The following is a 27,937-nucleotide window of genomic DNA, read 5'->3' on the forward strand; positions in this document are numbered from 1 at the left end:
AAACTACAATTAGCATCATGGTTTTGTACTTTACATGTAGTATGGAATATGTTTTCCCTTTGAGCGTCATCATCAATAGGTTGTAAATTAAGAGCTCTAAAAGTTATAAGTACATTACTAACCTCACCCAATTGCACATCATCACATTCTTCCAACTCAGGCATGTATAGGTAATCCTCCTCACCTGGTTCGGATTCTTCATCACTCTCAAAGACCACTTCACCACCTAGAATTGCCATGGTTCGCTTGTTTGGACATTGGGAAGATATATGTCCATACCCCAAACACTTGAAGCATTGCACTTTCTTTGATTTGAGGTCACTTTGCGTTGTTGGTTTAGTGTTAACATCAAATTTAGGGGCTGGCTTGATGTCCTTTGATGCCTCACGACCCTTGTTAGGGGGCTGGTTGCTCCCTTTCCATGCATTACTCCATTTTGAGCTAGGGGCAGCACTTCTACTCTTGGTTTTTAATTGCTTTTCCACCTTTATGGCCATGTGCAACATATCCTCCATCTCTACATAATGCTGCAATTCAATTATGTTAGCAATATCACGATTCAAACCATGCAAAAATCTTGCCATCATGGCTTCCCTATCCTCATCTATATTGGCTCTAATCATAGCTATCTCCATAGATTGCCAATACTCCTCAACACTCTTACTACCTTGTACTAGATTTTGTAACTTTTGTACAAATCCCTTTGGTAGTGCGATGGCACAAACCTTTACGCATAATGCGTTTAACCTCATCCCATGAACCAACTTCGTGTTCCCCATGACGCCTACGACCACTCACCAATTGATCCCACCAAATGGCAGCATAATCACAAAATTCAACAACAACAAGTTTAACCTTTTTAGACTCACTATAGTTATGACATTCAAAAACCCTTTCAACCTTCTTTTCCCACTCCAAATAAACTTGTGGTCACTCTTACCATGAAAAGATGGTATTTTCATCTTAATGCTACCCAAATTAGTGTCAATTTTGGGTTGGAGATTATGTCTAGACCCTTTAGACTCACTTTCTTGGTCATTATCAGAACCATCCCCTTTAGACGTTTTAGGCATATCATTCAATAACCTAGTTAATTTGTCATCTTGTTTTTGAAATTGTTTTGTCATATGTTCTACTACATCTCTCAATGTATAAGCTAAATTTTCCAAAGTCAATGATGGTTCGGATGACATGGTTAAACCAAAAGACTAAGAAAAAGGACGTGATCAAGTGTTATACTCCTGGAGGCTTCTTATAGTTAAAGGCAAAAACAAGAAAAGATCACTCCCTCACGTGTTTCACTCACAAAGAATTGAATTCCTTATAGAAATTAAATCAAATTGTTCTAGTAATCACAAGAACAAGTTTTTCACAACCTCTTAACGTTTATTAATTCTGAAGTTCAATAGAACACTCGTGAATCAATAAAACGATTATAAGCGTGTGAACAAAACAAGCTTACAACTAATCGAACAAGACTCAATTAACCCAAAAGAAAAGCTTTTTAAGAGAAAACAAACAAAATTACCCAAATCAGAATTATAAGAATGAAGAACAGCTCCAATTAATTAAAAGGAATTACGGAATGAATCAATCAATAGTCAATTCTTCGAGAACTACCCAACACAAATGGTTAGGGTTAGTTTTCCGTTCCTTCCCTTTCTTTTTTTTTTTTTTTTTTTTGGAAATCTGCCTTGGTATGCGAAGCGAATGAAAATAGTATACTTTTTTTTTTTTAATAATGATGCCAGCGAAATTGAGATGAAATAGAAGACAGACTCTTTAATTGAAAAAAATGAACCAACTAACAAGTTTGGCTCCGATACCAAATGATACGAACTCGAACTCGGACACGCTCAAACACCAAGATAAGTAATGGTGAGAAAATCAAACTGATAAACGCTCTCCCTATTTAAGAGGAAGCACCCTTACCAATAAGTTCGAATTTGTTGCCCCAAGATCTAACTTGAAAGTTTGCAATTGATTATGGAACTAACAAACTTAGCAATAGAACTACTAAGCCCTTTAGTTATAAATAGATGAAGAATGTTCAAACAACTCAAGAAACTAATAAAAAGTTAATTGATTGATCAAACATGTAGATGTGAAACTAAATCAAACAAGTTAATTTAATCTCAAGAAATTCAATAAGGAACACCTTAAGGAATAAGAGTTAACAACTCAAACTAAACTTCATTCAGAAATGTATATTGATCTTATGTCCTTTAGCCGAAATACATAGCTCTATTTATAGAGTTTTGAAATGATTCTAACCCTAAAAAGGACTAAGAGATAAGCAATAAAGAATCAAACCCTAAAAGACTTCTAATGTGGCCTCCTTCTCTAAGCATAAGTGGTGGTACGCCCTAGGGTTAGGTGAGACCTCCAATGCTTCTAGAAACCCTAATGTGCGGCCCAATGCTTAAGGTGCGGCCCAATGCTTCTAGAAACCCTAGGAAAGCCTGTTGACTTTGATCCCTGATCTTTGACCTTGACCTTGTTCCATGACCAGAAGTTTAAGCTTCATTAATAGCAATTAATGTCACTATCTTCAAGGCGTTGTTATCTTCATTAAAAGCACCATCATTAGCCATCTTCAAAACATGCTCCAAGTAAGAATTTAAGGCTTGCTTGAACCTTTTACTCCTTGCTCGTGTCATCAGTCCTCCATAGGCTAGTGGATCCATGCTAGTTGACTTAGATGCATCTTTGGTTGCATCACATGAATCTTTATAAAGAACAGCTTTCAGGAATTAAATATCATATATATATATATATATATATATATATGTGTGTGTGTGTATGTGTGTGTGTGTGTGTGTGTGTGAATTGCATTTGGCTGCAACTTTTTATAGTATAAATAACGTCAACTAAGTTATACTTAATATTCAATGAGGAAGTCTTAAAACAAGATTCAATTTTTGAACACTTAGAAACTGTATGATTGGTTGAAATCTAATATCCTTTTTCATCATTGAATTGTTGCAATCTGAATAGAACTATACTAATTTGACGAAGTAAACACATGCGTCTGAGACTGGTTCCATATAAAGAATGTAGCAAAATTATAAATTTTATATCAAATAATACAAGCAATTTCATTTCTAAGATTTATTCTTCTTAGATTTAAATGGGACACGGAAAGAAAGAAGAAGAAGAAAAGGGAAAAGGAGAATTAATGGTGATAATTATTTTGTTAATCTAATAGACTTACTATTAGCCACATCATCTTTAAGTATTTGTGATAATTATTTTATTATATCGAAGAGCTTAAATTACAGGTTTTTGATAATTTAAGAGTTTATTTACTTTTAGAAATAGTTTAAGAGCTAATCCGTTATCGCATTAAACATTAGGGCCAAAAGTATACCTTTTTCCCTTTAGTTATAATGAGAAGAATTAGTTTTGTTTTTGTTATCTTTTATCCTAAATAGTTGAAAGCCTCAGTTTATTTCTATTATTTTCATACACAACTAAATCCAGCACTTACTACCATTACCACAGACATCTTAGTTTTTTAATCACCAAAATTGGTAATTAAAATTCAGTTTGATGTATCCTTTATGATATGTTGAAAAAATTAAATTGATATCAAATTTGTTAATTTGGATGCATAAATTATTTGAATTATGTATATTAATTTAACTTTGAATTAATTTTTATCTTTGAATTGAGTTGTATATATTATTTTCATTATGTGTATTAATTACTAAAAAGTAATAAATAATTGAATGAGCTACCTATGATTTTTCTAACAAATCAATAAATAAAAAAAGATATGATTTTTTTCTATAAATGAATTCAAGGAAATTAGAAAAATTTACAAAAATTAATTATTTTAGAAAAGTTTAATACTTGATAATAAGTTTAAGAACTGAATTTTATATTAATTAAAGTTATAATAAATATAAGGACCAAATTAAGCTCTGATAACAAAAAAAAGAACAAAAAGAGTTAATAATTAACGAGAGCAACTATTATGGAGGCATTATTGTACTTCTTAAAAAGCAAAATTGGACTTGTAAATTTGTCCAAATTTTAGTAAGATAATAGTAATTAACTCATATTTATATACAAATGTATTAATATTTAGATATATTCTTTTGATAGAAGAATGTTGTTATTAATAATTAATATAAAATTAATAAAACTGAGCAATGCAATTATATTAATTAGTAAAATATATATTTTAAAAATATAAGAGAAATTAGAGTATTAAGGATAATGTAAATTATTTTACTAAATTTTAGAAAATATGATTATATTATAATGCTAAAAACTTATTTTGAATTACAAAAAAATAAAAAGAACTTGAACTTAAGACCTTGCTGAAATTAGTATATGCAACTAATTCTTTTATTTTATTTTCTGATATAAGAACTTAAATGGAATTACATGCCAACTATTACATGTAACAATTGCTATCATATATTTTCTTTCCAATACATTGTAAAGGTAATTCCAAAAACAATACAATCTAAATTTCAATAAATAAATGATGAAACTCGTTAGCTTATCTATTGATAAGATAATATAATTTTTTTCAAACGATGTTAAATGTTAAAATTTATTTAGGAATCACAGTTAGACCGATATTTCTAGGTACTTGACTCGATTGGACTGTTATGTAACCTGTTCGAGTAATGTATACGTGTCGGTTTGAATATGAACGCTCAAATACTTACTCTGAACACGATTATTAAAACAGATACAAGTATATAGTATTCAAATTCGGTATCTGATACTCGGTTAAATGATATACATATATATCGTGTATGAAATAAAATAATTAAAAATAAAATTATAAGATTTTATTTAAAATTACGTATAATTTTGTACCTTTTTATTAATATATCTTAGAATTTAATTATTGTAAATGAGTACTTATTTAATTTTTTAAATATCTATATAAAGAGATATTTAACGGGCATGATATCCGATATCTATTTAAATATTCAAAAATTTATTTTATAGCTATATATATTAAATGATTTTTTAAGGAGTTCAGATAGTATATATGTATGTATTTTTATTCGAATTTAGACAAATTTAAATATCAAAAATAATTTTTTAAATGAATTTAAAATAGATTTAGATATATATATTTTTAATCGAATTTGGATTTAAATTTTCTTAAATAGATGAAATATCTGTGGTCACTTTTAATCTTGTTGAGTTAAAAGAAAAAGACTATTGAAATAGCTTGCAAAAAAAAAAAATGTTGCAGAGGGCATATGTGCAAAATTTTTGAACAGAAATTAATTAACCTCACAGAATAAAGATTCGCATTTTCAAAACTTTGACAAAAGACCCACTCCACTGGCATCGGTGAATAAGCGCAAGCAACCGCATTAGAAGAATATGCCAATCGCTAATAAAAAGTAATTCAAATTAGAAGAAAAAAAGAAGAAGAAACTAGCCGTTGGGGTCACAAATTCAAATGGTATATATATTGGGTCACGAACACAAGTTGTCCATTTTTCTTCATAGAAAGACAAACAAATCTCTTCTTCTTCCTCCTCAATTCTCTCTCTTTCTCTCTCTAAACGCTCCTCCCTCTTTCTCTCTCTCAATGCTCCCCTCTCTCTCTCTTTCTCTGATTCTGTTTGAAAAGCTTGTTGCGCATAGATCTGCATTGTACTTATCTTGAGAATTCGGTGAATATTGTTTTTATTTGTTGAATTTATTTCCTTAAGATCGAAGCTTAAAATGGTTACAAATTGAAGGAAACAGTGTGTTTCATAATCTTTTCCTTTATGTAAATTGGACACGATTATGTTAGAAATGGCAGGTTATACTTACCAAATGATTTGTCTCTCTGTTACTAACTTTCCTTTTTCTTTTCCTTTACAAACTTTTGGTGCTGTTTTGTTATATTAGATGCTATTTTCTTTCTTTTTCTTCTTAGATTTTCTTGCGATTGAATTAATTTCTTTATTTGAGACGAGTGTATCGATTGCTTAATCTGGATCTGTTGCTACTACTTATCAAAATTGTAAATTATTATGATAATTAGACAACAAAGGAGGCTTTTTATTGGTGGAAAATGTAAATCACTTGATTTTGTAGTTTCCTTTTGTAACTTCATTAACCGATCTTTGAGTACTGGCCTGGGTGCAGACCCCGCAGAGACTTTACGGTTAAGAATTTTTTATTAGAGATTTATAATGAAAATGTCAGGGACCTGCTGAACTCAGAGATTTAAGAATTTTAGATGACTTTCTTCCTTTCTTTCCTTTTTTCTGAATGAGTAGATTTTCTAATATTTTGTGGTGCTCATATGCAGAAAGGTGCTGTGGTCGAGAAGTTGGTAGAAGAAACAACAACCAATGATCAGCATTTGAGGCATCTTATAAAGTATGTGTGACTAGTGAAGAACTGTATCTTTGCGTTGGCCTTTCTGAAATCACCCATGATTTTCAGAATTTTGTAGACCTTGCTGGAAGTGAAAGAGCTTCATAGACACATGCAGATGGGGCGAGGCTCAGAGGAGGCGATCATATCAATCTTAGTTTTATAACTCTCACAAATGTGATAAGAAAGCTCAAGTTAGACTTGAATATTAGCATACTTTTTGATTGTCAAGTTTTATCTCATATCTTGCTTTTGTCTCCAACTTTTACATGTAGAATATATCCTTCGTCATATAGATACTTGCATGTTGTAATGGATTCTAAGATAACACCTAAGTGCTACTGTCAGAGCCATCTAAGCAAGTTGAATGAGTACTTGTCCGATTCCTGTTGACTACATACTAAATTTCTTTCTCCTTGCAGTGTTGCGAAAAAAAGCGGTCATGTACCCTACTGGACTCCAGCTTCCCGGCACGTTTTAGAAAATGAGATTGAAAATAGAGCACCGGAAAATGAAGACTTCATTTCATATCCGGTGAGACCCAGCCAGAGTCTGTGAAAGAGACTTCTACAATATGTGGAGATGTTTCATCAAAGGAAGGAACTCCAGGCTATCGTCATTCTATTTCAGTTAATACGAAGAAAATGCAGAAGGTGGTTTAGAATGCAGCAGAGGAGAATGTGAGAAGCATAAGAGCTTATGTGACAGAATTGAAGGAACATGTTGCCAAACTGCAATACCAAAAGCAGCTATGTTTGCTAGGTATAGTATTTGCAGTTCATTTTGTTCTCTACTACTATATTGGCCTATTATTTTCATTTGAATTTACGTAGTAACTTAGTATAAGGAAATTCATTTTCATATTCTTCATCTGTCTTCTCTATAGGTCATTGAGCTGGAAGCAAATGAAGCGGCATTTGGCAGAAATTGGCAATTCAAGCCCTGCTCCTCATGTTGGAGATGAGCTTACAATTTCTATCGTCAAGGTTTTTCTCTCTTTTTTAGTCTATGAACTTACACGAACTGACACATTACTTGCAGCTGTTAATATCCATTGAATGCTTAAACTAATTTTCTTTTATGTCTTGCTTAAACTAGCTCGAGCAATGAGACGTGAAAAAGAGTTTTTGGCAAAGAGGTTGACTTCACGTTTAAATGAAAGTGCTGAGATAGTGGCAAAGCTTGTAGGATTCTGTGAGAATTCCATTTGAGCTAAATTTTGCACTACCAACAGATAACAGACCCTCGATTATGGGGTGGAACCCAATTTTAAACCTTCAATAGTTAAACACCACAATAAGGTCTTTAATAATTAATATTACTCTAAGTTTGGTTCACTTTTAATCCAAATCAACCATTTCATCACTAAAGTACTAATCAATTATTTGCCTATAGTTGTTACTATTTTTATTATAAATATTTTAATTTTTAAAAGTCAAACTAGAATATTATTAAGAAAATATTCTATTAATAAAATAAATTAAAATTAAATCAAAGACATGTAATTATATTGATAAAAAAATAAATAATAATATATCATATGAAATAAAAATATTTTATTAATTATACCTATATAAACTAATAATATAATTAATATTTATAAGATTAAAGTTATTATTTTAATAAAAATAACTTTTGAATTAACATACTATTTTTAAATAGAATTATTATTTAAATAAAAATAACATATTAAATAAGATATTTTAAATGATGATTCAATTAAAAATATTAATAGAAAATAAATATAAAAATTATGAATTAGAATAATAATAATAATTAATTAAAAATAAATAAAATATTTTATATTTCAGCATATATATATATATATATATATATATAAATGGGAGAGAAACTAGAAACAAATTTTGAAAAGGAAACAAAGTCTCTTGAGGACATGTGGCAATGGCACCACAAGATATTCCTAGACAAAATCCTAAAAAGCACTTTGAAGAGGGAAGCAATCAAAAACTTAAGCAGCCATCCTTCAACCGAACGTGGAAATTTTGTAAATGCAAAAGAGTTACTATTTGATTTAGGTAACTCCCCTTCTTTTCACTTCACTTCCGTCTTGGAATGGAAAATCCATTTTCCCGGTAAAACCGCGCAACAGCCCCCACACCCTTTTCCAGAAAATAAAAAAAATATATATTAATAATAAATAAAAATAAACAACCAAATAATAGAAAAAATCCAAAAATAAAATATAGAGAAAAGGAAAAGAAAAATCACATTTCTTCATATTTATATCCTAAGATAACAGACTGATACACATTCATGTTTACAAACAAAACCTTCAAAGCCAAAACGACATCTTCTTACCTCTTTTCTCTTCCCTCTCCGGTGTCTCCTCCGCCGCCATCAAAGTCGGTTCTTACTTTTAATGACTTTCGATTGTATGCGCACACAAATGGATATGACAACAGAATGAGAAATCGCCAGCGGCGATCATGTCACTGTCGTGTTCCGATTGCTTCAATGATCTTCTCTGCAGGGAAGACTCTTCCGAAATCATTTCCACCGGTGACTCACCGGAATACTCGTCGGACCTTGAATCTCCTGCCGGAACCGTAGAATCCATTGCTAGTTTCATCGAGGACGAGAGGAACTTCGTCCCTGGATTCGATTATTTGTCTCGCTTCCAATCTCGCTCTCTCGATGCATCGGCTCGAGAAGATTCTGTTGCATGGATTCTCAAAGTAAGTTTAAAATTTTGCACTACCAACAGATAACAGACCCTGAATTCTAGGTTTCTGACAATTACATTTTTGATTTGTAAGTATTTCCTATTTCTTTACTTGTAAATGAATTTTAGAGGTTTTTTCTCCATGCATCATTTGTTTATATCTTTACTTTTGCTCAAATTATGGTGTGACCCGCATGGATATGGCAATCTTAATATTTTAATAACAAAAGAATTTATTTATCTTGTTTCCATATGATCTATTATTTCCTCTGTTGATTGGTTGATCTTCCACTTGTGAATTGTAAAATACCAAACAGTTTTAATTGATATTTCCTTTTCTCCTTTCCTGTCAAGAATACCAACAATATTAGTAGACTTTACAAATTTCTACAAGTGTGACTCTGCAATAAAAACTAAGTTATACAATACTTTTGTGTCTTTTTTAAGTCCATTAATTGTCTGCATTCGTCCTTTATCACTTATATCCATCATAATTAGATAAATTGGCTACTTTCGGGACATTGTAGAAGAAAAACTGCTACTTCATGAATAGACCCACCGGTAATAGTAATAGGCTGTTTCTTTTCCAACATTGTGTCTATTTTAAACTTATCATCTTTACTTCTTTCTTTTTATATTTCTTAATGAGTTCAAATTACATTACTGGATTATAATTGTCTGTAGTCTGAATTGAAACAAACATATGAGTAGTAATTAAGAGTCCATTATAATCTAATAAAATTTATTAAAGAAAATATGGCTTATAACTGAAGATAATTAAAATTTCCATTATAATAGTCATAATATTATAACACTGGTTTAGCTTCTTTTGTCGGTGAAAGTATTAAATTTAATAGTTTATTAATTTATTACTGATTGTGCTACAGTTCAAATGCAAGTTTATTTACTGTTTTCTCTTTTCCAGTAGTTCTAATATTATTTTATAGTTGTTCTTAATTCGCTTTTAGTTTCTTTTATTTTATAATTTATTTGTTTATTTGCATTTTTATTTGTTAATGTCCTTTACTAACCTAAATTTTTTCATAATGACAGATTCTACTTATCCGGTTTAGAGATCCTAAGCGATCTTCTTTAGACTTTTAGGATTAGTTTAGTTAATTAATTAGTTTTTCTTATTTGATTGTTTTGAGGCTTTTAAGCATGGTTGTAATTAATTTCCCTTAATTGTCCTGATCTCCTTAATCCCTTTCTGGATTTCTTTTTTCTCCTCCCCCCTTCTATGTATGTTCTTTTTATTATATTTAGGTTTTCACCACATATGTCTATAAGGGAATATAAAACCAACTTAGAATTTATGAGTGATCACTCCACATGCCTAAGATAAAATGAACAAAGCTTATCAATGTAAGCTTAGTATGCCTCATAGTTCGTTTTTAACATGCTAAGCTAAAATGAATTCAGCACCTAGATTTAGGTAATAAAATTATACTCTAATTTGGTCACCTTGCATGTAAAAGTTTTGTGTGCAACTTATAGGATTAGTTGGGGGTACCAATTAGGTTAGAATTATTTGCTCACATCACAAAGAATTAGATAAAAAGTAGAATTGACTAGATTAATGTAATTTGATTAAGCTAGAAAAAGATTCATTTACTTTAGTGGAATCTAGGTGAGCCTAGGCAGATAGGGATGCCTCTTCAAACCTTCTATGTGATATTGAAAAGGGGAATATTAGGCTCTTCACAAGGGATAACAAAGCTGTGTATCCTTACTCTCTTATTTATGTCGATATTTTTCGGTGGCGACTCCACTTTTTCAATGATAACATGATAATTGTGGTCTTCTAGTTCCCTAGAGCAAACGATTCATTTTGAAACGAGCCTAGTATGAAGAGCGGTTTCTCAATACAGTGACGTGGTTTAAAATCACTTGGGGCCTAAGTCTAAAAACTATTGCACTTACACATTCCTACTATATGGCGAAGGGGATGGAAAATTTTTGAACTAACTAAAAAATACTCGGTATTAATTGGTAATTCATCTAATTAACTACTTTAGTGCATTTCTAATCTTAATCTAAAAATTCAATCCTACAATCCTATAAGAAAATATACATTACTACTCCTACTAATTAAATTAATTAATGATTACTCTATTTCAAACTCACACAATGATTAATCTTGATCCCAGCCTTGAGTGATTTGCAACCTCCTCATTGTGTCGAGAAATTCTTCTTCATACTAGGCCAATTTCAAAAAGAGTCTTTCTGTCTAGAAAATTAGAGTCGCCACCCGAAATGTTAGTACAAATAGGAGAGCAAGGATGATGTTCATATGCCTATTCTTCACTAAAGAAAGCAGAGTTCTGGAAGCCTTTTCATATTAGAAATGGATCCAATCAAACTAGGAGCTTCTTCCTTTCATTCCAGAACCCAGTAGGCCTTTGTTGATCAAGATCAACTAAAACCCTAACCTTCATGTTAAAAATGAACTCGAAGGTGTAATAATGACAGATTCTAACCTAAATTTTTTCATAATTATAGATTCTACTTATTCGGTTTAGAGATCCTAAGCGATCTTCTTTGGCCTTTTAGGATTAGTTTAGTTAATTTCTTATTTGATTGTTTTGAGGCCTCCTTAATCCCTTTCTGGATTTCTTTTGTCTCCTCCTCCCTTCTATGTATGTTTTATTTTATTATTTTTAGGTTTCCACCACACATGTCTATATAGGATTAAAACCAACTTAGAATTTATGAGTGATTACCCATATGCCTAACATAAGACGTACGAAGCTTACCAATGTAAGCTTCGTACGCCTTTATTTTTAACATGCTAAGCTAAAATAAATTTGGCATCTAGATTTAGGTAATAAGATTGTACTCTAATTTGGTCACCTTGCGTGTAAAAGTTGTGGTTTTCTTCTAGGTTCCCTAGAGCGAACGACTCATTTTGAAACGAGCCTAGTATGAAGAGTGATTTCTCAAGACAGTAACGTGGTTTAAAATGACTTGGGGCCTAAGTCTAAAAAACTAATTCCTACTATATGGCGAAGGGAATGGGAATTTTTTGAACTAACTAAAAAATACCCAGTATTAATTGGTAATCCATCTAATTAACTACTTTAATACATTTCTAATCTTAATCTAAAACTCAATCCTACAATTCTATAAGAAAATATACATTCCTACTCCTACTAATTGAATTAATTAATGATTAATCTATTTCAAACTCACACGATAATTTATCTTGACTCCGGCCCCGAGTGATTTGCAACCTCCTCACTGTGTTGAGAAACTGTTCTTCATACTAGGCCAATTTCAAAAAGAGTCATTCGATCTAGAGACCTAGAACACAATGATCATGTAACCATAGAAAAAATTAGAGTCGCCGCCCAAAATGTCAATGCAAATAGGAGAGCAAGGATGATGACTTTGTTCATATGCCTATTCTTCGCTAAAGAAAGCAGAGTTCTTGAAGCCTTTCATATTGGAAATGGATCCAATCAAACTAGGAGCTTCTTCCTGTCACTAGAACCCAGTAAGCCTTTGTTGATCAAGATTTACTAACCTTCATGTTAAAAATGAACTTGAAGGTAAGTATCCAACTTGATAAAACCAACAAATAATTTTCCAATAGTTCTCGCATTTTTCAGGTTGGTTTTGCTTAGGAGAAGGTTATGGAGAAACCTAGAAAAGGCTCTTTAAGAAATACAGTTGATCGATAAGCGTGTCAACCAGTCATTCCATAAAAAACCAAGAGAAAATTGAAAATAAACCAAGGACCAACATCTATTTCTTTTAATCTCTGAAAGGGTCAAACAGGATAATGGAATTATTTTAATTTCTTTTCTAAACTAAAAATTCATTCTCTAACTTCTAGATTTTTTTGAGATGACTCTTCATCATCAACCCAGATACATTACAAAAGAAAAGGAGTCTACCAACTACAATCTTCTCCGAGTGAAACATCTGCAAATTAGGAGGTTGAAGGGTCTTCTCTGAGCACTGAAGATTCTTCATTCTCTAAATAATTGCACCACAACCACCCACCCAAAAGCTTCAGAACTACAATTTTAAAGGGGAAAAAGGAACTAAAAAGGCACTCTTGAAAAAAGGACCTAAAAGATAAATAATAAATATACGCTCCACTTAGAAAAAAGAGACGAGAGACAGAGAGAGTAAATATATTTCATGCTCCTGGAGTTTAGTGAAAAAGACCTGCCATCTTAATCTTGTGGTTATTATTTTCTTTTTTCCCCTCTTTCTTAACAATATTTAATTAATCATATAAACTTTTGCACCTTATTAATAAAATAGTTTAGTGCTAATATTTTTGGTATTTTAGTTCTAGTATTTTATTAGGACTAGGTTTTTTTGTTAAAATAGTAAAATTTGAAATATGCACATGGCTAGTGTTTTTACCATTATAGTGAAATATATATTATTTCCATGTAATTTTAACAGTTAACTAATAAAAGAAGGGGTAAATTGCAGGCACAGTCCTTCAACTTTAGGGCTAGTATCATTAAAGTTTCTAAATCTTAATTTGTATCATTAAACCCTCTTGGACTTTAATTGGAGTATCATTATCATCCAACACTATTAAGACTGATAAATGGAAAGTTGACGGTACAACACCTAAGCTTTTCTCTAACTCATTCAACTGGACACATCAACTCATTAATGAATCTTAAGCTTATGTCTGAGTCAAGTTGCACATTACCGTTACCATTTCTCCTATTTCTTCTCTTCAACTCCTCTCTCATCTATTGCATTCATTCTAGATTACTAACGTCATTTAAAAATAATATGTAATAAGAGTAAATTAGTTTAATTATTACCATGTAATCATGTCAGCCTTTTAAACGACATAAGTCATTTTTGCCTCTATTTACGAACAACACAAACTACATGATATCTTGACGACTAACGTCATTTAAAAGTTTGATGTAATAAGAGTAAATTAGTTTTAATCACCGCCATGTAATCATGTCATCTTTTTAAACAATGTAAGTCATTTTTGCCTTCGTACTTCAGAGTGCTGCCATCCTAGAAGCCTGCTAGAATTTCTGCCCTCATCGGATCGTTTCTCTTGGCCAGACTATCACATGCCCACCAGTTTCCTTCTGGTTCGTCCACGAACCACACATCTACTAGAGGAATCATGCTCTGATACAATTTGTAACGACCCAGAACCAGATCACAATGAGATATTGTCCGATTTGGCTCCCATTGGCCTCACGGTTTTGTCGCCTTGGTGGATTCGAGATCCTAGAGGAGGTCACTCATCCTGAAATTTCTCCGAATCAAGCAGGTTTAACTTTGGAGTTCCTATAACCCTATAACCAAATAATGAAAAGGCTTCTCATGTGATTAGTTCCAACTCTTTACATATATGTTATTAACCATTCTCTGCCCTGTTTCGATATGCAATTTCATTCATGTACCCCGTACCTTAGAGTGTTGCCATTGTAGAAGCCTGTTATAAGCTGCTCCTTGTCCAAGCATCCTATCCTTGCCATGGCGTCCACTTTCGCCCTCATCGAATCGCTTTTCTAGGCCAAGCTGTCACATATCTTCTTCACTAAAAAAATACCATATGTATTTATACTTTCCTCTAATTGATATTAGCCACTATTTTTGTGTGTGTTATTAAAACCCATTAAGAAAAGCCACACAAGAGCAGCAAAAGTACGAAAATTATCCCACAAATAAAAAGAACTAGTCTAAATTAGAGAAAAAGACAGTTGTCTATGCATCTAAACAAAAAGATCTAATAATAATCAATCTTTAACGGTGATAATAACATAAAGAGTGTTTAATGCTAAAAAATAAGCAGAGTTTTGAATACACTTCTTGATGATATATAATTTCAATGGCCTTAAAAACTACATGAGTATCCAAATGGGGCCAATACCTATACCCGTTCAGGTTATGCAATACAACTTATATGTTTGGGGTACTGCTAATCAGCCTGCTCCAAAAACTCGGTTTAGGTGATTGTAACATGAATAGGAATATCATTGGTGATTATCATAAAATAGCTATAAGAAGATATTTACGTCCCTGAACTTGTATCGATTAGTGAATTTAACACTTTAACTTTCAATTTAATTTAACAGACGCATGAATTCTTTTTTTTTTTTGTAATATCTAAACACCTTTAGCTTTCAATTTAACCTAACATATACATGAACTTTATTTTGGTAATATCTAAATGTCTTCTATGCAATACACTTGGACGTATTTAATGATGATACAATGTCAAAAAGTGTTAAAATATCATAAAAAGAGCAAGTTCGAGTGTCTATTAGCTTGAATTGAAAGTTAGAGTATTCTTTACTAATTAAATGACCAAAGTTCAAGGTATAAATATGCATTTGGCCAAAATAAAATAAAAATAATATGCACAATACATTAAACAGTAAAAGAATAATTTTTATTAAAATAAAATAAAAAAATACAATTACTTTTTCTAGCCTTACCGGACCTCCACCATCATCGGCCATTGTTACCACTACCACTTACCACCACCATCGCGGATCTAACAAAGAACCTTAGTTTAAAGGCCATTCATATTCATTGATCTCAATAGAGAGCCCCATGAAACACTAATCTAACTAATGAGAGCAATTGATTGTTCTCACCTATATATCTGATATAAATTAGTTTTAGGCCATTTTTGTAATAGGACTAGTACTCATTCAATATTCTTGTTTTCTGAACTTGGATTTGCAATTCTTTATTGCTTTTTTTTTTTGGTTACTTTCTACTATAATTGCAGCAAAAGATTATCAAGAGCTCATCTCCCAGACCTACTAGAATGCATTTAAACAATGAAACACAAAGTAGAACAAGAAAATTTCTTTGTTGTTTTGGGTCATATCTGACCCTTTAGACTTGTTACAAGCTCTCTTAGCATTGATGTATAAAGAAGTATAATTGCTTTTGGAGAAGTGGTCTTTCCTTTCTTGCTTCTCTTTTCCACCAGAGAAAAATCAAGATTTTGGTTTCTCTAAAGCTCTCTTTTATGTACAAGTCAAACATGAATCTTTGTAAAGAACTGTTTCAGGAATTAAGTATATATATATATATATACACACACGTGTGTGTGTGTGTATGGGCGCATTGCATTTGGGTGCAACTTTTTCTAATGTAAATAACCTTTCCTCTGATTGGAAAAAGAAAAAATATAGTGGCCAAATAAGTTATACTTGTCATTCAGTGAGGAGGTCTTAAAACAAGACTCAATTTTTGAACACTTAGAAACTGTATGATTGGTTGAAATCTAATATCCTTTTTCATCATAACAATGAATTGTTGCAATCTGAATAGAACTATACTAATTTGATGAAGTAAACACATGCTTTTGGGACTGGTTCCATATAAAGAATGTAGCAAAATTACAAATTTTATATCAAATAATACAAGCAATTTCATTTATGAGATTTATTCTTCTTAAATTTAAATAGGACAGGGAAAGAAAGAAGAAGAAGAACAGGGAAAGGGAGAATTAATGGTGATAATTATTTTGTTAATCTAATAGACTCACTATTAGCCACATCAGCTTTAAGTAACTCTGATAATTATTTTATTACGTCGAAGAGCTTAAATTACAGGTTTTTGACAATTTAAGAGTTTATTTACGTTTAAAAATAGTTAAGGGCTAATCCGCTATCGCATTAAACATTAGGGCCAAAAGTGTACCTTTTCCCTTTAGTTTTAATGAGAAGAATTAGTTTTTTTGTTATCTTTTATCTTAAATAGTTGAAAACCTCAGTTTATTTCTATTATTTTCATACACAACTAATTCCAACACTTACTATCATTACCATAGACATCTTAGTTTTTTAATCACCAAAATTGGTAATTAAATTTCAGTTTGATGTATCCCCTATGATACATGTTGAAAAAATTAAATTGATATCAAATTCGTTAATTTGGATGCATAAATTATTTGCATAATGTATATTAATTTAACTTTGAATTATTTTTTATCTTTGAATTTAGTTGTATATATTATTTTCATTATGTGTATTAATTACTAAAAAAGTAATAAATAATTGAATGAGTTACCTATGATTTTTCTAACAAATCAATAAATAAAAAAGATCTACTTATGATCTTTTTCTATAAAAGAATTCAAGGAAATTAGAAAAATTTAAAAATATTAATTATTTTAAAAAAGTTTAATTCTTGATAATAAGTTTAAGAACTGAATTTAACTTTCCATTATAAGGACCAAATTAAGCTCTTTGACTGATAAAAAAAATGACAAAAAGAGTTAATAATTAACTAGAGCAACTATTATGGAGGCATTATTGTACTTTTTAAAAATCAAAATTGGACTTGTAAATTTGTCCAGATTTTAGGAAGATTATAGTAATTAACTCATATTTATATACAAATGTATTAATATTTAGATATATTCTTTTGATAGGAGAATGTTGTTATTAATAATTAATATAAAATTAACAAAATTGAGCAATGCATTTTACCAAATTTTAGAAAATATGATTATATTATAATGCTAAAAAGTTATTTTGAATTACAAATTAAAAAAAAAAGGAACTTGAACTTAAGACCTTGCTGAAATTAGTATATGCAACTAATTCTTTTATTTTGTTTTTTGATGTAAGAACTTAAATAGAATTACATGCCAACTATTACATGTAACAATTGCTATCATATATTTTCTTTTAAATACATTGTAAAGGTAATTCCAAAAACAATACAGTCTAAGTTTCAATAAATAAATGATGAAACTCATTAGCTTATCTATTGATAAGATAATACAATTTTTTTTTTAAACAATGTTAAAAATTTTAAAATTTATTTAGGAATCGCAGTTGGACCGATATTTCTAGGTACCTGACTCTATTTGACTGTTATGTAACATGTTCGAGTAATTTATACGTGTCGGTTTGAATATGAACACTCAAATACCTGCTCCGAACACGATTATTAAAACAGATACATGTATATAGTATTCAAATTCAGTATCTGATACTCGGTTCAATGATATACATATATATCATGTATGAAATAAAATAATAAAAAATAAAATTATAAGGTTTTGTTAAAAATTACGTATAATTTTGTACTTTTTATTAATATATCTTAGAATTTAATTATTGTAAACGAGTACTTATTTAATTTTTTGAATATTTATGTAAAGAGATATTTAACGGGCAGGATATCCGATATCTATTTAAATATCCAAAAATTTATTTTATAACTATATATATTAAATGAGTTTTGAAGGAGTTCAGATAGTATATATGTATGTATTTTTATTCAAATTCAGACAAATTTAAATATCAAAAATAATTTTTTAAAATAAATTTAGAACAGATTTAGGTATATATATTTCTAATCGAATTTGAATTTAAATTTTGTTAAATAGATGAAATATCTGTGGTCACTCTTAATCTTGTTGGGTTAAGAAAAAAGACTACTGAATTAGCTTGCAAAGCGAAAAGAAAAAGAAAACGTTGTACAGGGCATATGTGCAAAATTTCTGAACAAAAATTAATTAACCTCACATAACAAAGATCCGCATTTTCAAAACTTTGACAAAAGACCCACTCCACTGGCATCGGCGATTAAACGCAAGCAAGCGCATTAGAAGAATATGCCAATCGCTAATAAAAAGTAATTCAAATTAGAAGAAAAAAAGAAGAAGAAACTAGCCGTTGGGGTCACAAATTCAAATGGTACATATATTGGGTCACAACACAAGTTGCCCATTTTTCTTCATATAAAGACAAACAAATCTCTTCTTCTTCCTCCTCAATTCTCTCTCTTTCTCTCTCTAAACGCTCCTTCCTCTTTCTCTCTCTCAATGCTCCCCTCTCTCTCTCTTTCTCTAATTCTATTTGAAAAGCTTGTTGCGCATAGATCTGCATTGTACTTATCTTGAGAATTCGGTGAATATTGTTTTTATTTGTTGAATTTATTTCCTTAAGATCGAAGCTTAAAATGGTTACAAATTGAAGGAAACAGTGTGTTTCATGATCTTTTCCTTTATGTAAATTGGACACGATTATTTTAGAAATGGCAGGTTATACTTACCAAATGATTTGTCTCTCTGTTACTGACTTTCCTTAGATTTTCTTGCGATTGAATTGATTTCTTTATTTGAGACGAGTGTATCGATTGCTTAATTTGGATCTATTGCTACTGCTTATCAAAATTGTAAATTATTATTTAGACAATAAAAAAGGTCTTTTATTGGTGGAAAATTATAAATTATCATTAATCGATCTTTGAGTACTGGCCTGGGTGTAGACCCCGCAAAGAGACTTTACGATTAAGAATTTTTAATTAGAGATTTATAATGAAAATGTCAAGGACCTGCTGAACTCAGAATCAGTTCAAAATCTCAAGCTTTTAGATGACCTAGAGGCATACGCATTTCTTTTTCTTTTTTTCTGAAAGAGTAGATTTTCTAATAGGTGTTCTCTTGACTATATTTTGTGGTTCTCATATGCAGAAAGGTGTTGTGGTCAAGAAGTTGGTAGAAGAAACAACAACCAATGATCAGCATTTGAGGCATCTTATAAGTATATGTGACTAGTGAAGAACTGTATCTTTGCGTTGGCCTTTTTTGAAATCACCCATGATTTTCAGAATTTTGTAGACCTTGCTGGAAGTGAAAGAGCTTCACAGACACATGCAGATGGGGCGAGGCTCAGAGAAGGCGATCATATCAATCTTAGTTTGATAACTCTTACAACTGTGATAAGAAAGCTCAAGTCAGACTTGAATATTAGCATACTTTTTTATTGTCAAGTTTTATCTCATGTCTTGCTTTTTTCTCTAACTTTTACATGTAGAATATATCCTTCGTCATACCGATACTTGCATATTGTAATGGATTCTAAGATAACACCTAAGTTCTACTGTCAGAGCCATCTAAGCAAGTTCAATAAGTACTTGTCTGATTCCTGTTGACTACATACTAAATTTCTTTTTTCCTTGCAGTGTTGCGAAAAGAAGCGGTCATATACCCTTCGGGGACTCCAGGTTCCCGGTAAGTTTTGGAAAATGAGATTGAAAACGAGCACGAGAAAATGAAGATTTCATTTCATATTCGGTGAGACCCAGCCAGAGTCTGTGAAAGAGACTTCTACAATATGTGGAGACGTTTCATCAAAGGAAGGAACTTCATGTTATCATCATTCTATTTCAAGTAATATGAAGAAAATGCAAAAGATGGTTTAGAATGCAGTAGAGGAGACTGTGAGAAGCATAAGAGCTTATGTGACATAATTGAAGGAACATGTTGCCAAACTGCAATACCAAAAGCAGCTACTTGTTTGCTAGGTATAGTATTTGCACTACCAACAGATAACAGACCTTGGATTATAGGGTGGAACCCAATTTCAAACCTTCTACATTTGTGACAATTGCATTTTTCATTTGTAAGTATTTCCTATTTCTGTACGAGTAAATGAATTTTAGAGGTTTTTTCTCTGTGCATCATTTGTTTATATCTTTACTTTTGCTCAAATTATGGTGTGACCAATGCGCATGAAGGAAGAGGGTCTCGATATGGCAATCTTAATATTTTAATAACAGAAGAATTGATTTATCTTGTTTCCATGTGATCTATTATTTCCTCTGTTGATTGGTCAATCTTCCAATTGTGAAGTGTAAAATACCAAACATTTTTAATTGATGTTTTCCTTTTCTCACTTTCCTGCCAAGAATACCAATAATGTTAGTAAACTTTATAAATTTCTACTAGTGTGACTCTGTAATAAAAACTGAGTTATTAAATACTTGTAATATTTTTGTGTCTTATCTTAAGTCCTCTAACCTTCTGCATTCTTCCTTTATCATTTGTATTATCCATTATAATTAGATAAATTGGCTACTTTCTAGGCATTGTAGAAGAAAAACTACTACTTCATGATTCATACCTACTGGTAATAGGCTGTTTCTTTCCCAACATTTTCTCTATTTCAAACTTATCATCTTTACTTTTTCTTTTTATATTCCTTAATGAGTTCAAATTATATTAGTGTATTATAATTATCTGTAGTCTGAATTGAAACAAATATATGAGTAGCAATTAAGAACCCCATTAGAACCTAATAAAATTTATTAAAGAAAATAAATGGATTTTAAGTGAAAATAATTAAAATTTCCATTTCAATAGTCATAATATTATTTGAGGCATATATTTGTGATATAGTAATCGAGTGTAACACTTTATCTTTTTGGTTTAGCTTCTTTTGTCAGTGGAAGTATTACATTTAATAGTTTATTAATTTATTCTTGATTGTGCTGCAGTCCAAATGCAAATTTATTTTCTATTATCTCTTTACCAGTAGCTTGAATATTATTTTATAGTTGTTCTTAATTCGCTTTTAATTTCTTTTATTTTATAATTTATTTATTTATTCACATTTTTATTTGTTAATATGTCCTTTACTAACCTAATTTTTTTTATAATGACAGATTCTACTTATCCGGTTTAGAGATCCTAAGCGATCTTCTTTGGACTTTTAGGATTAGTTTAGTTAATTAATTAGTTAATTTCTTATTTGATTGTTTTGTGGCTTTTAAGCCATGATTGTAATTAATTTTCCTTAATCGTCCCGATCTCCTTAATTGCTTTATGGATTTCTTTTTTCTCCTCCCCCATTCTATGTATGTTTTATTTTATTATTTTTAGGTTTTCACCACACATGTCTATAAGGGATTAAAATCAACTTAGAATTTATGAGTGATCACCCACATGCCTAACATAAGATGAACAAAGCTTACCAATGTAAGCTTCGTACACCTCATATCTATGTTCATTTTAACATGCTAAGATAAAATATGAATTCGACACCTAGATTGTACTCTAACTTGGTCATATTGCATGTAAAAGTTTTGAGTGCAACTTAGGGCTAGTTGGGGGTACCAATTAGGTTAGAATTATTTGCTCACATCACACATAGTAAATTAGATAAAAAGAAATTCATGCTTTAAAATAAGTAGAATTGACTAGATTAATGTAATTTGATTAAGCTAGAAAAAGATTTGTTTACTTCAGCGGAATCTAGGTGAGCCTAGGCAGATAGGGATGCCTCCTCAAACTTTCTCTGTGATATTGTAGAGAGGAATATTAGGCTCTTCGCAAGGTTATGTATCCTTACTCTCTTATTTATGTCGATATTTTTGGTTGACGACTCCATTTTTTCGATGATAACATGATAATTGTGGTTTTCTAGGTTCCCTAGAGCGAACGATTCATTTTGAAACGAGCCTAGTATGAAGAGCGGTTTCTCAACATAGTGACGTGATTTAAAATCCCTTGGGGCCCAAGTCTAAAAAGCTATTGCACTTACACATTCCTACTATATGGCGAAGGGATTGGAAAATTTTTAAACTAACTAAAAAATATCCAATATTAATTGGTAATTCATCTAATTAACTACTTTAATACATTTCTAGTCTTAATCTAAAACTTCAATCCTACAATCCTATAAGAAAATATATTTTTATATTTTAAATATAGCTCACTTGGCTACATATACCTGTAACATACACCTTAAATGTGGAGCAAATTGATCAGTTTTTTAAATATTAAGATCAATTGAGCCAAGAAATTAATCTTAGGGTGATTTGGACCCAGCCAACAAATTCAAGGGGCAAAAATTGCTACTTAAACCGTATAAAAATCAAAGTCAGCTACCTCTTTTAATTAAATCCTTTAATTGGTTTGACTTACAGGAAGAAGAGAAGAAAAGAGATACTTCCTCCATCATACTAACTAATAGATTAGTTCTAATTATACAATAATTTCTAATCTTAAAAAAATAATATTGATAGGTCATAAATAGTTATATTTATTGTGTTTAATTCCCTTACGATTTGGTTGAATAATGTACTTAATTATGGAAATTCTGTTTATTCTGACTTAGATGATGAAATATCAAGGATAGAGCAAAATTTAGCCTAAGGTTTTAAGTCATTACTTGTCAAAAACCAAGTCTTTTGGAGGAGATGCATAAATCTGTACAGAAGACTACTGTCGACAAGGCATGACCACGCCTTGCTTCCCATGAGCTGCTAAAAGATGCGAAAGAGAGCTTCGAATTTTTCAGAGATTAATTTGTGCTGGACCCATCTTTAGTTAATTTCCTTTATTTTTGGAAGTGTTGAATTAAGAGAACTTTCTCCCATGTATTTAGGATTTTAATTTATTTAGATCACTCTTTATCTTATCCTTCCTTATAGGGATAAGATTATATAGGAAGCTTATTTCTTTTTTATAAGGATTCTTTTATTAGGGTTTAGGGTTTTACTTCCTATATAAGGACGGCTGGAAGTACTTTTATTCATGCAAATTCTTATTCTTCTTCTATTCTCTACAATTATTGTGAATTCTTACTCCACCATGAGTGGCTAAGTTTTTAATTTCTAATTCAAGAGTGAATAAATTCCAATTGTGGTTTTGTGAGGCTTTGTGCTTAACAGAATTCTTCTTTAATTCAAGTATTCTTTATTTCTTGTTCTTATTATTTATGAATTATTAATATTGATTGAACTGACGAATCAACTTTGATATTGATTTTTCTATTGCTAAACTTTGAGTTTGTGATCCGTAATTATCATGAACGATTGACACAAGTAGCAAGGAGCTGGCTCACGTGTGTATGATTACGGCTTATTCAAATTACATAACTTGCATGATAGGCTCTAAGGAAATAAAGGAACAAGGTTAATTCAATTGCAGTTATCTCAATTAATTAATGTTGGTTTAGTCATTCTCATTGTTCTTAGTGCTATCATTAAGTTGATACGGAACGCTATCGTGCCCAATTGACTAATGGTGAGTTTTGATTTGGATGTTAGGTTTGAGTCAATTATATTAGGAGAATTGCACTTATTGCAGTTTTTTCGAATAAGTAGACTAAGTACTTGAATATAAGAATTGATATTTTAGCCTATGATCATTATTACAATTGGATGGAATTAGCACTCTTGAATTGGAAATTTGTAAAGATTGATTTTTATTTACTTTAATATTCAGCCTTCATTATTTCTGCTTATTTATAATTTTGATTCAAACATTCAAAACCCCCCTTTTTATTTTACTTTGAGAAGCTATCCACATTGGTTCCCTTGGGATTCGACCTGGTTTTACTATTTCTACAAGTTAGTTTAGGAAAATCAGTAATTTATTTTGAAGGGCTTCGACAACCCGTTCAAATTTGGAGCCGTTGCTGGGGAACCTATTTTAGTTTCTCATTGATTAATTTATTTGTTTATGACTCATTCTTCTCAAGTTATTGATTTGCAGTTTAATCCTGAAATTGAGAAGACAGCGCGTCGATTAAGAAAAGAGACTAGACAAAAAAAAAGTTGTCTTATAGAGGAGTTGGAAATAGATTCGGCTATTGGTAACACATCTATTTTTCAAGAAGTTACAGAAAACATGGTGAACAGAACTCTCAAAGAGCTAGCTGCACCGAATTTAAATCAACAACCTTTATGCATTACATTTCCCAATATTGCAGTTGATTTCGAATTAAAATCCGGTTTAATTCACTTACTCCCTTCTTTTCATGGATGTGTAGGTGAAGATCCTTATAAACATTTGAAAGAATTCCATATTGTATGCTCCAGAATGAAGCCACATGGTGTGACAAAGAGCAAATAAATCTTAGAGCTTTTCCCTTTTCTTTGAAGGATAAAGCAAAAGATTGGCTCTATTATCTACCTTCCGGTTCAACAATAACATGGAATGAGATGAAAAAATTATTCTTAGACAAGTTTTTCCCTGCAACAAGAGCTGCCAACATCAGAAAAGAAATTTGTGGCATAACACAGTTCATTGGAGAAACATTGTATGAGTATTGGGAAAGGTTCAAGCAACTTTGTGCTAAATGCCCACATCATCAAATCTCTCTGCAACTCCTAATCCAATACTTCTATGAAGGATTATTGCCAATGGATAGGAGTATGATTGATGCAGCAAGTGGTGGAGCTTTGATAGACAAGGCACCTGAAGAAGCCAAGTAATTGATTTCAAACATGGCTGAGAATTCTCAGCAATTTGGTACAAGGGCTGATGGAGCTACAAGGCGAGTTAATGAGGTAAGCATTAAAAATCTTGAAAATCAAATTTCTGATTTAACTGCTTTGGTTCGTCAAATGGGTGTAGGGTAATTACAAATGGCAAAAGTTTATGGAATATGTTCGGTCCAAGGACATCCTACCAATATGTGCCCAACATTGCAACAAGACTCGATACAAGAGGCTAATGCTCTAGGCGGATTTGCTGGTCAATCTCAAAGGAAGTATGACCCTTTTTCCAATCATTATAATCGTGGATGGAGAGATCAGCCGAATTTGAGCTATGGGAACCAAGGAGGACAATAAAAGTATCCTTCCTAGAATTTCAATAGACAACCTCAAGCTTCAAATTCAAGTATGTCCTTGGAAGATATTGTTAAAAATCTTGCTAACAATAATCTTCAATTTCAACAGGAAACAAGGTTAAGCATTCAGAATTTAGGCAATCAAATAACTCAATTGGCTATGTCAGTTAGTAAATTGGAGGCCCAAAATTCTAAAAAACTACCTTCGCAACCAGAAATAAATCCAAAGGTGAACGTTAGTGCAATTTCTCTAAGAAGTGGAAAGGAGATTCCTTCAGGCTCGATTCCACTTAAGGAAAGTGAACTTAGCAAGGAAAATGAAGAAGAAGCTTCTTCCAAGGCATCACGTAGGGTAAAATTTGATCCTCCCCTATCTCTTTCATTTCACACTCCATTACCTCCTTTTCCTAGCAGAATAGCAAAACCAAAAGAAGATGAGCAAGAAAATGAGATCTTGGATACATTTAGGAAGGTGGAGATAAATATCCCACTATTGGATGTTATCAAACAAATTCCTAAATATGCAAAGTTCTTGAAGGAATTGTGCACCAACAAAAGAAGAATGAAGGAAAAGGAGAAAGTAGTGGTAAGTAAGAATGTGTCGGCAATCTTGCAAAAGAATAATGTCAGAAAAATGCAAAGATCCAGGTATGTTTTCATTACCTTGTGTTATTAGTAATACGAAAATTGAGCGTGCCATGTTAGATTTGGGAGCTTCCATTAATGTCATGCCATTTTCTATTTATCAAGATTTAAAACTAAATGACTTGCAAAAAACTGGTTTAGTGATTCAATTAGCTGATCCTTCTTTCATTCATCCCCTTGGGGTAGTTGAAGATGTTTTGGTGCAGGTTAATGAGCTCATATTTCCTGTCGACTTTTACATTTTGGAAATGGATGGTAATTCCTCATCAAAATCAGCCTCAATTTTGTTAGGATGACAATTCATGAAAACTTCTAAGACAAAGATTAATGTAGATGAGGGTACTCTCTCCGTAGAATTTGATGGAGAGATTGTTAAATTTAATATTTTCGATGCAATTAAATACCCTAATGATGTACATTCTCTTTGCCATATTGATGTAATTGATCCAATTGTGTAGGAAGTTTTTGCAGAAGAAAGTGTTGTTGATGAGCAAGAATTAGATGAAAAATCTATTTTTGAAGGAAATGATTATGAGATTGGTGTAGAAGAACTATTTTCAGCAACAATATCTGAACCCACAAATCTCAATACTGAAATCTCTAATACTAATGACAAGATGTTACCTTCAATTGTGCAGGCACCAAAACTAGAGCTGAAAGCTTTACCAGATCACCTAAATTATGTGTGAGTCAAGTTACACATTACCATTACCATTCTCCTATTTCTTCTCGTCAACTCCTCTCTCATCTATTGCATTCATTCTAGATTACTCACGTCATTTAAAAATATTATATAATAAGAGTAAATTAGTTTAATCATTACCATGTAATCATGTCAGCTTGTTAAACGACGTAAGTCATTTTTGCCTCTATTTATGAACAACACAAACTACATGATATCTTGATGACTAACGTCATTTAAAAGATTGATGTAATAAGAGTAAATTAGTTTTAATCAATGCTATGTAATCACGTCAGCTTTTTAAACGATGTAAAATATTTTTCTGTACTTTAGAGTGATGCCATCCTAGAAGGCTGCCAGAATTTCTGCCCTCATCGGATCGGTTTTCAAGGCCAGACTATCACATGCCCACCAGTTTCCTCCTGGTTTGTCCTCAAACCACACATCTAATAAAGGGGTCCTGCTCTGATATGATTTGTAACGACCCAGAACCATATCACAATGAGATATTGTCCGATTTGGCCCCCATTGGCCTCACAGTTTTATCGCCTTGGCGGATTCGAGATCCTAGAGGAGGTCACTCATCCTGAAATTTCTCCGAATCAAGCAGGTTTAACTTTGGAGTTCCTACAACCCCACAGCCAAATAACGAAAAGGCTTCTCATGTAATCAGTTTCAATTCTTTACATATATGTTATTAACCATTCTTTGTCATGTTTCGACATGCAATTCGGTTCATTCATGTACCCCGTACCTTAGAGTGTTGCCATCCTAGAAGCTTGTCATAAGCTGCTCCTTATCCAAGCATCCTATCCTTGCTGTGGCGTCTACTTTCGCCCTCATCGGATCACTTTTATAGGAAATGATGATTATTAACTATGTTGGGATATTTTAATTTTTTTCTGTGAATTGCTTTAGTTTTTTTAATGATTGAATTGAATTGCTTGTGAATTGAATTAAAATGTAAGTAGCTGCTAACTTGGGATTAATACTTGTGCAAACTGTTCTACTCTATCGTCATAGATTTTTTTATTAATATCCATTTGATTTAGTATAACTAACCTCACTCTTTCCATGTCATTCATCCATCAAAAGACCCAAAGGTGAAGCAGTATCATGATGCCAAATACCAAGTATTCCGTGAGCTTTATGAGCAGCAACTATCTCAACATGCATTAATTGCTAAAGCTTTGGAATAGGTCCTGCTACTAATGATGCTTCCGATTTTTT

General features: G+C 31.5%; 1 protein-coding gene, 1 long non-coding RNA gene and 1 other non-coding gene across 7 annotated transcripts; 2 read left to right on the forward strand and 1 right to left on the reverse strand.

Annotated features, from left to right (window-relative positions):
- Positions 1-5,476: 5,476 nt before the first annotated feature.
- Positions 5,477-7,665, forward strand: LOC125371158. 2 transcript variants are annotated; one of them, XR_007217473.1, is made up of 5 exons: positions 5,477-5,657; positions 6,287-6,548; positions 6,777-7,116; positions 7,241-7,340; positions 7,453-7,665. It is a non-coding gene; the product is annotated as an uncharacterized LOC125371158 (long non-coding RNA). The 2 variants fall into 2 exon arrangements; XR_007217472.1 differs by having other exon boundaries at positions 6,287-6,531.
- A 527-nt stretch (positions 7,666-8,192) lies between these two features.
- Positions 8,193-27,588, forward strand: LOC125371157 (cyclin-D1-1-like). 4 transcript variants are annotated; one of them, XR_007217471.1, is made up of 5 exons: positions 8,193-9,050; positions 24,577-25,383; positions 25,490-26,280; positions 26,664-26,710; positions 27,041-27,588. XR_007217471.1 is itself a non-coding variant. In XM_048379632.1 (2 exons), exons 1-2 carry the CDS (start codon positions 8,802-8,804, stop codon positions 10,139-10,141), a joined length of 300 nt encoding a protein of 99 aa, XP_048235589.1. In that variant the 5' UTR covers positions 8,193-8,801; the 3' UTR covers positions 10,142-10,321. The 4 variants fall into 4 exon arrangements, 1 of the variants encoding a protein (XP_048235589.1); XR_007217470.1 differs by having other exon boundaries at positions 25,490-26,710; XR_007217469.1 differs by lacking the exons at positions 24,577-25,383; positions 25,490-26,280; positions 26,664-26,710; positions 27,041-27,588 and adding an exon at positions 10,091-10,321 and having other exon boundaries at positions 8,193-9,126.
- LOC112536167 lies at positions 24,797-24,903 on the reverse strand. The gene has a single exon (XR_003080225.2). It is a non-coding gene; the product is annotated as a small nucleolar RNA R71 (small nucleolar RNA).
- Positions 27,589-27,937: the final 349 nt, after the last annotated feature.

The sequence above is a fragment of the Ricinus communis genome, chromosome 9 (assembly GCF_019578655.1).
Source record: "Ricinus communis isolate WT05 ecotype wild-type chromosome 9, ASM1957865v1, whole genome shotgun sequence".
NCBI lineage: Eukaryota > Viridiplantae > Streptophyta > Magnoliopsida > Malpighiales > Euphorbiaceae > Ricinus > Ricinus communis.

Bases quoted from the DNA above. Each gene is read 5' to 3' on its own strand.
- LOC125371157 (XM_048379632.1), top strand. From the start codon at position 8,802: ATGTCACTGTCGTGTTCCGATTGCTTCAATGATCTTCTCTGCAGGGAA. The intron at 9,051-10,090 runs GTAAGTTTAAAA...TCATAATGACAG, and splicing joins CTGTTGCATGGATTCTCAAA to ATTCTACTTATCCGGTTTAG.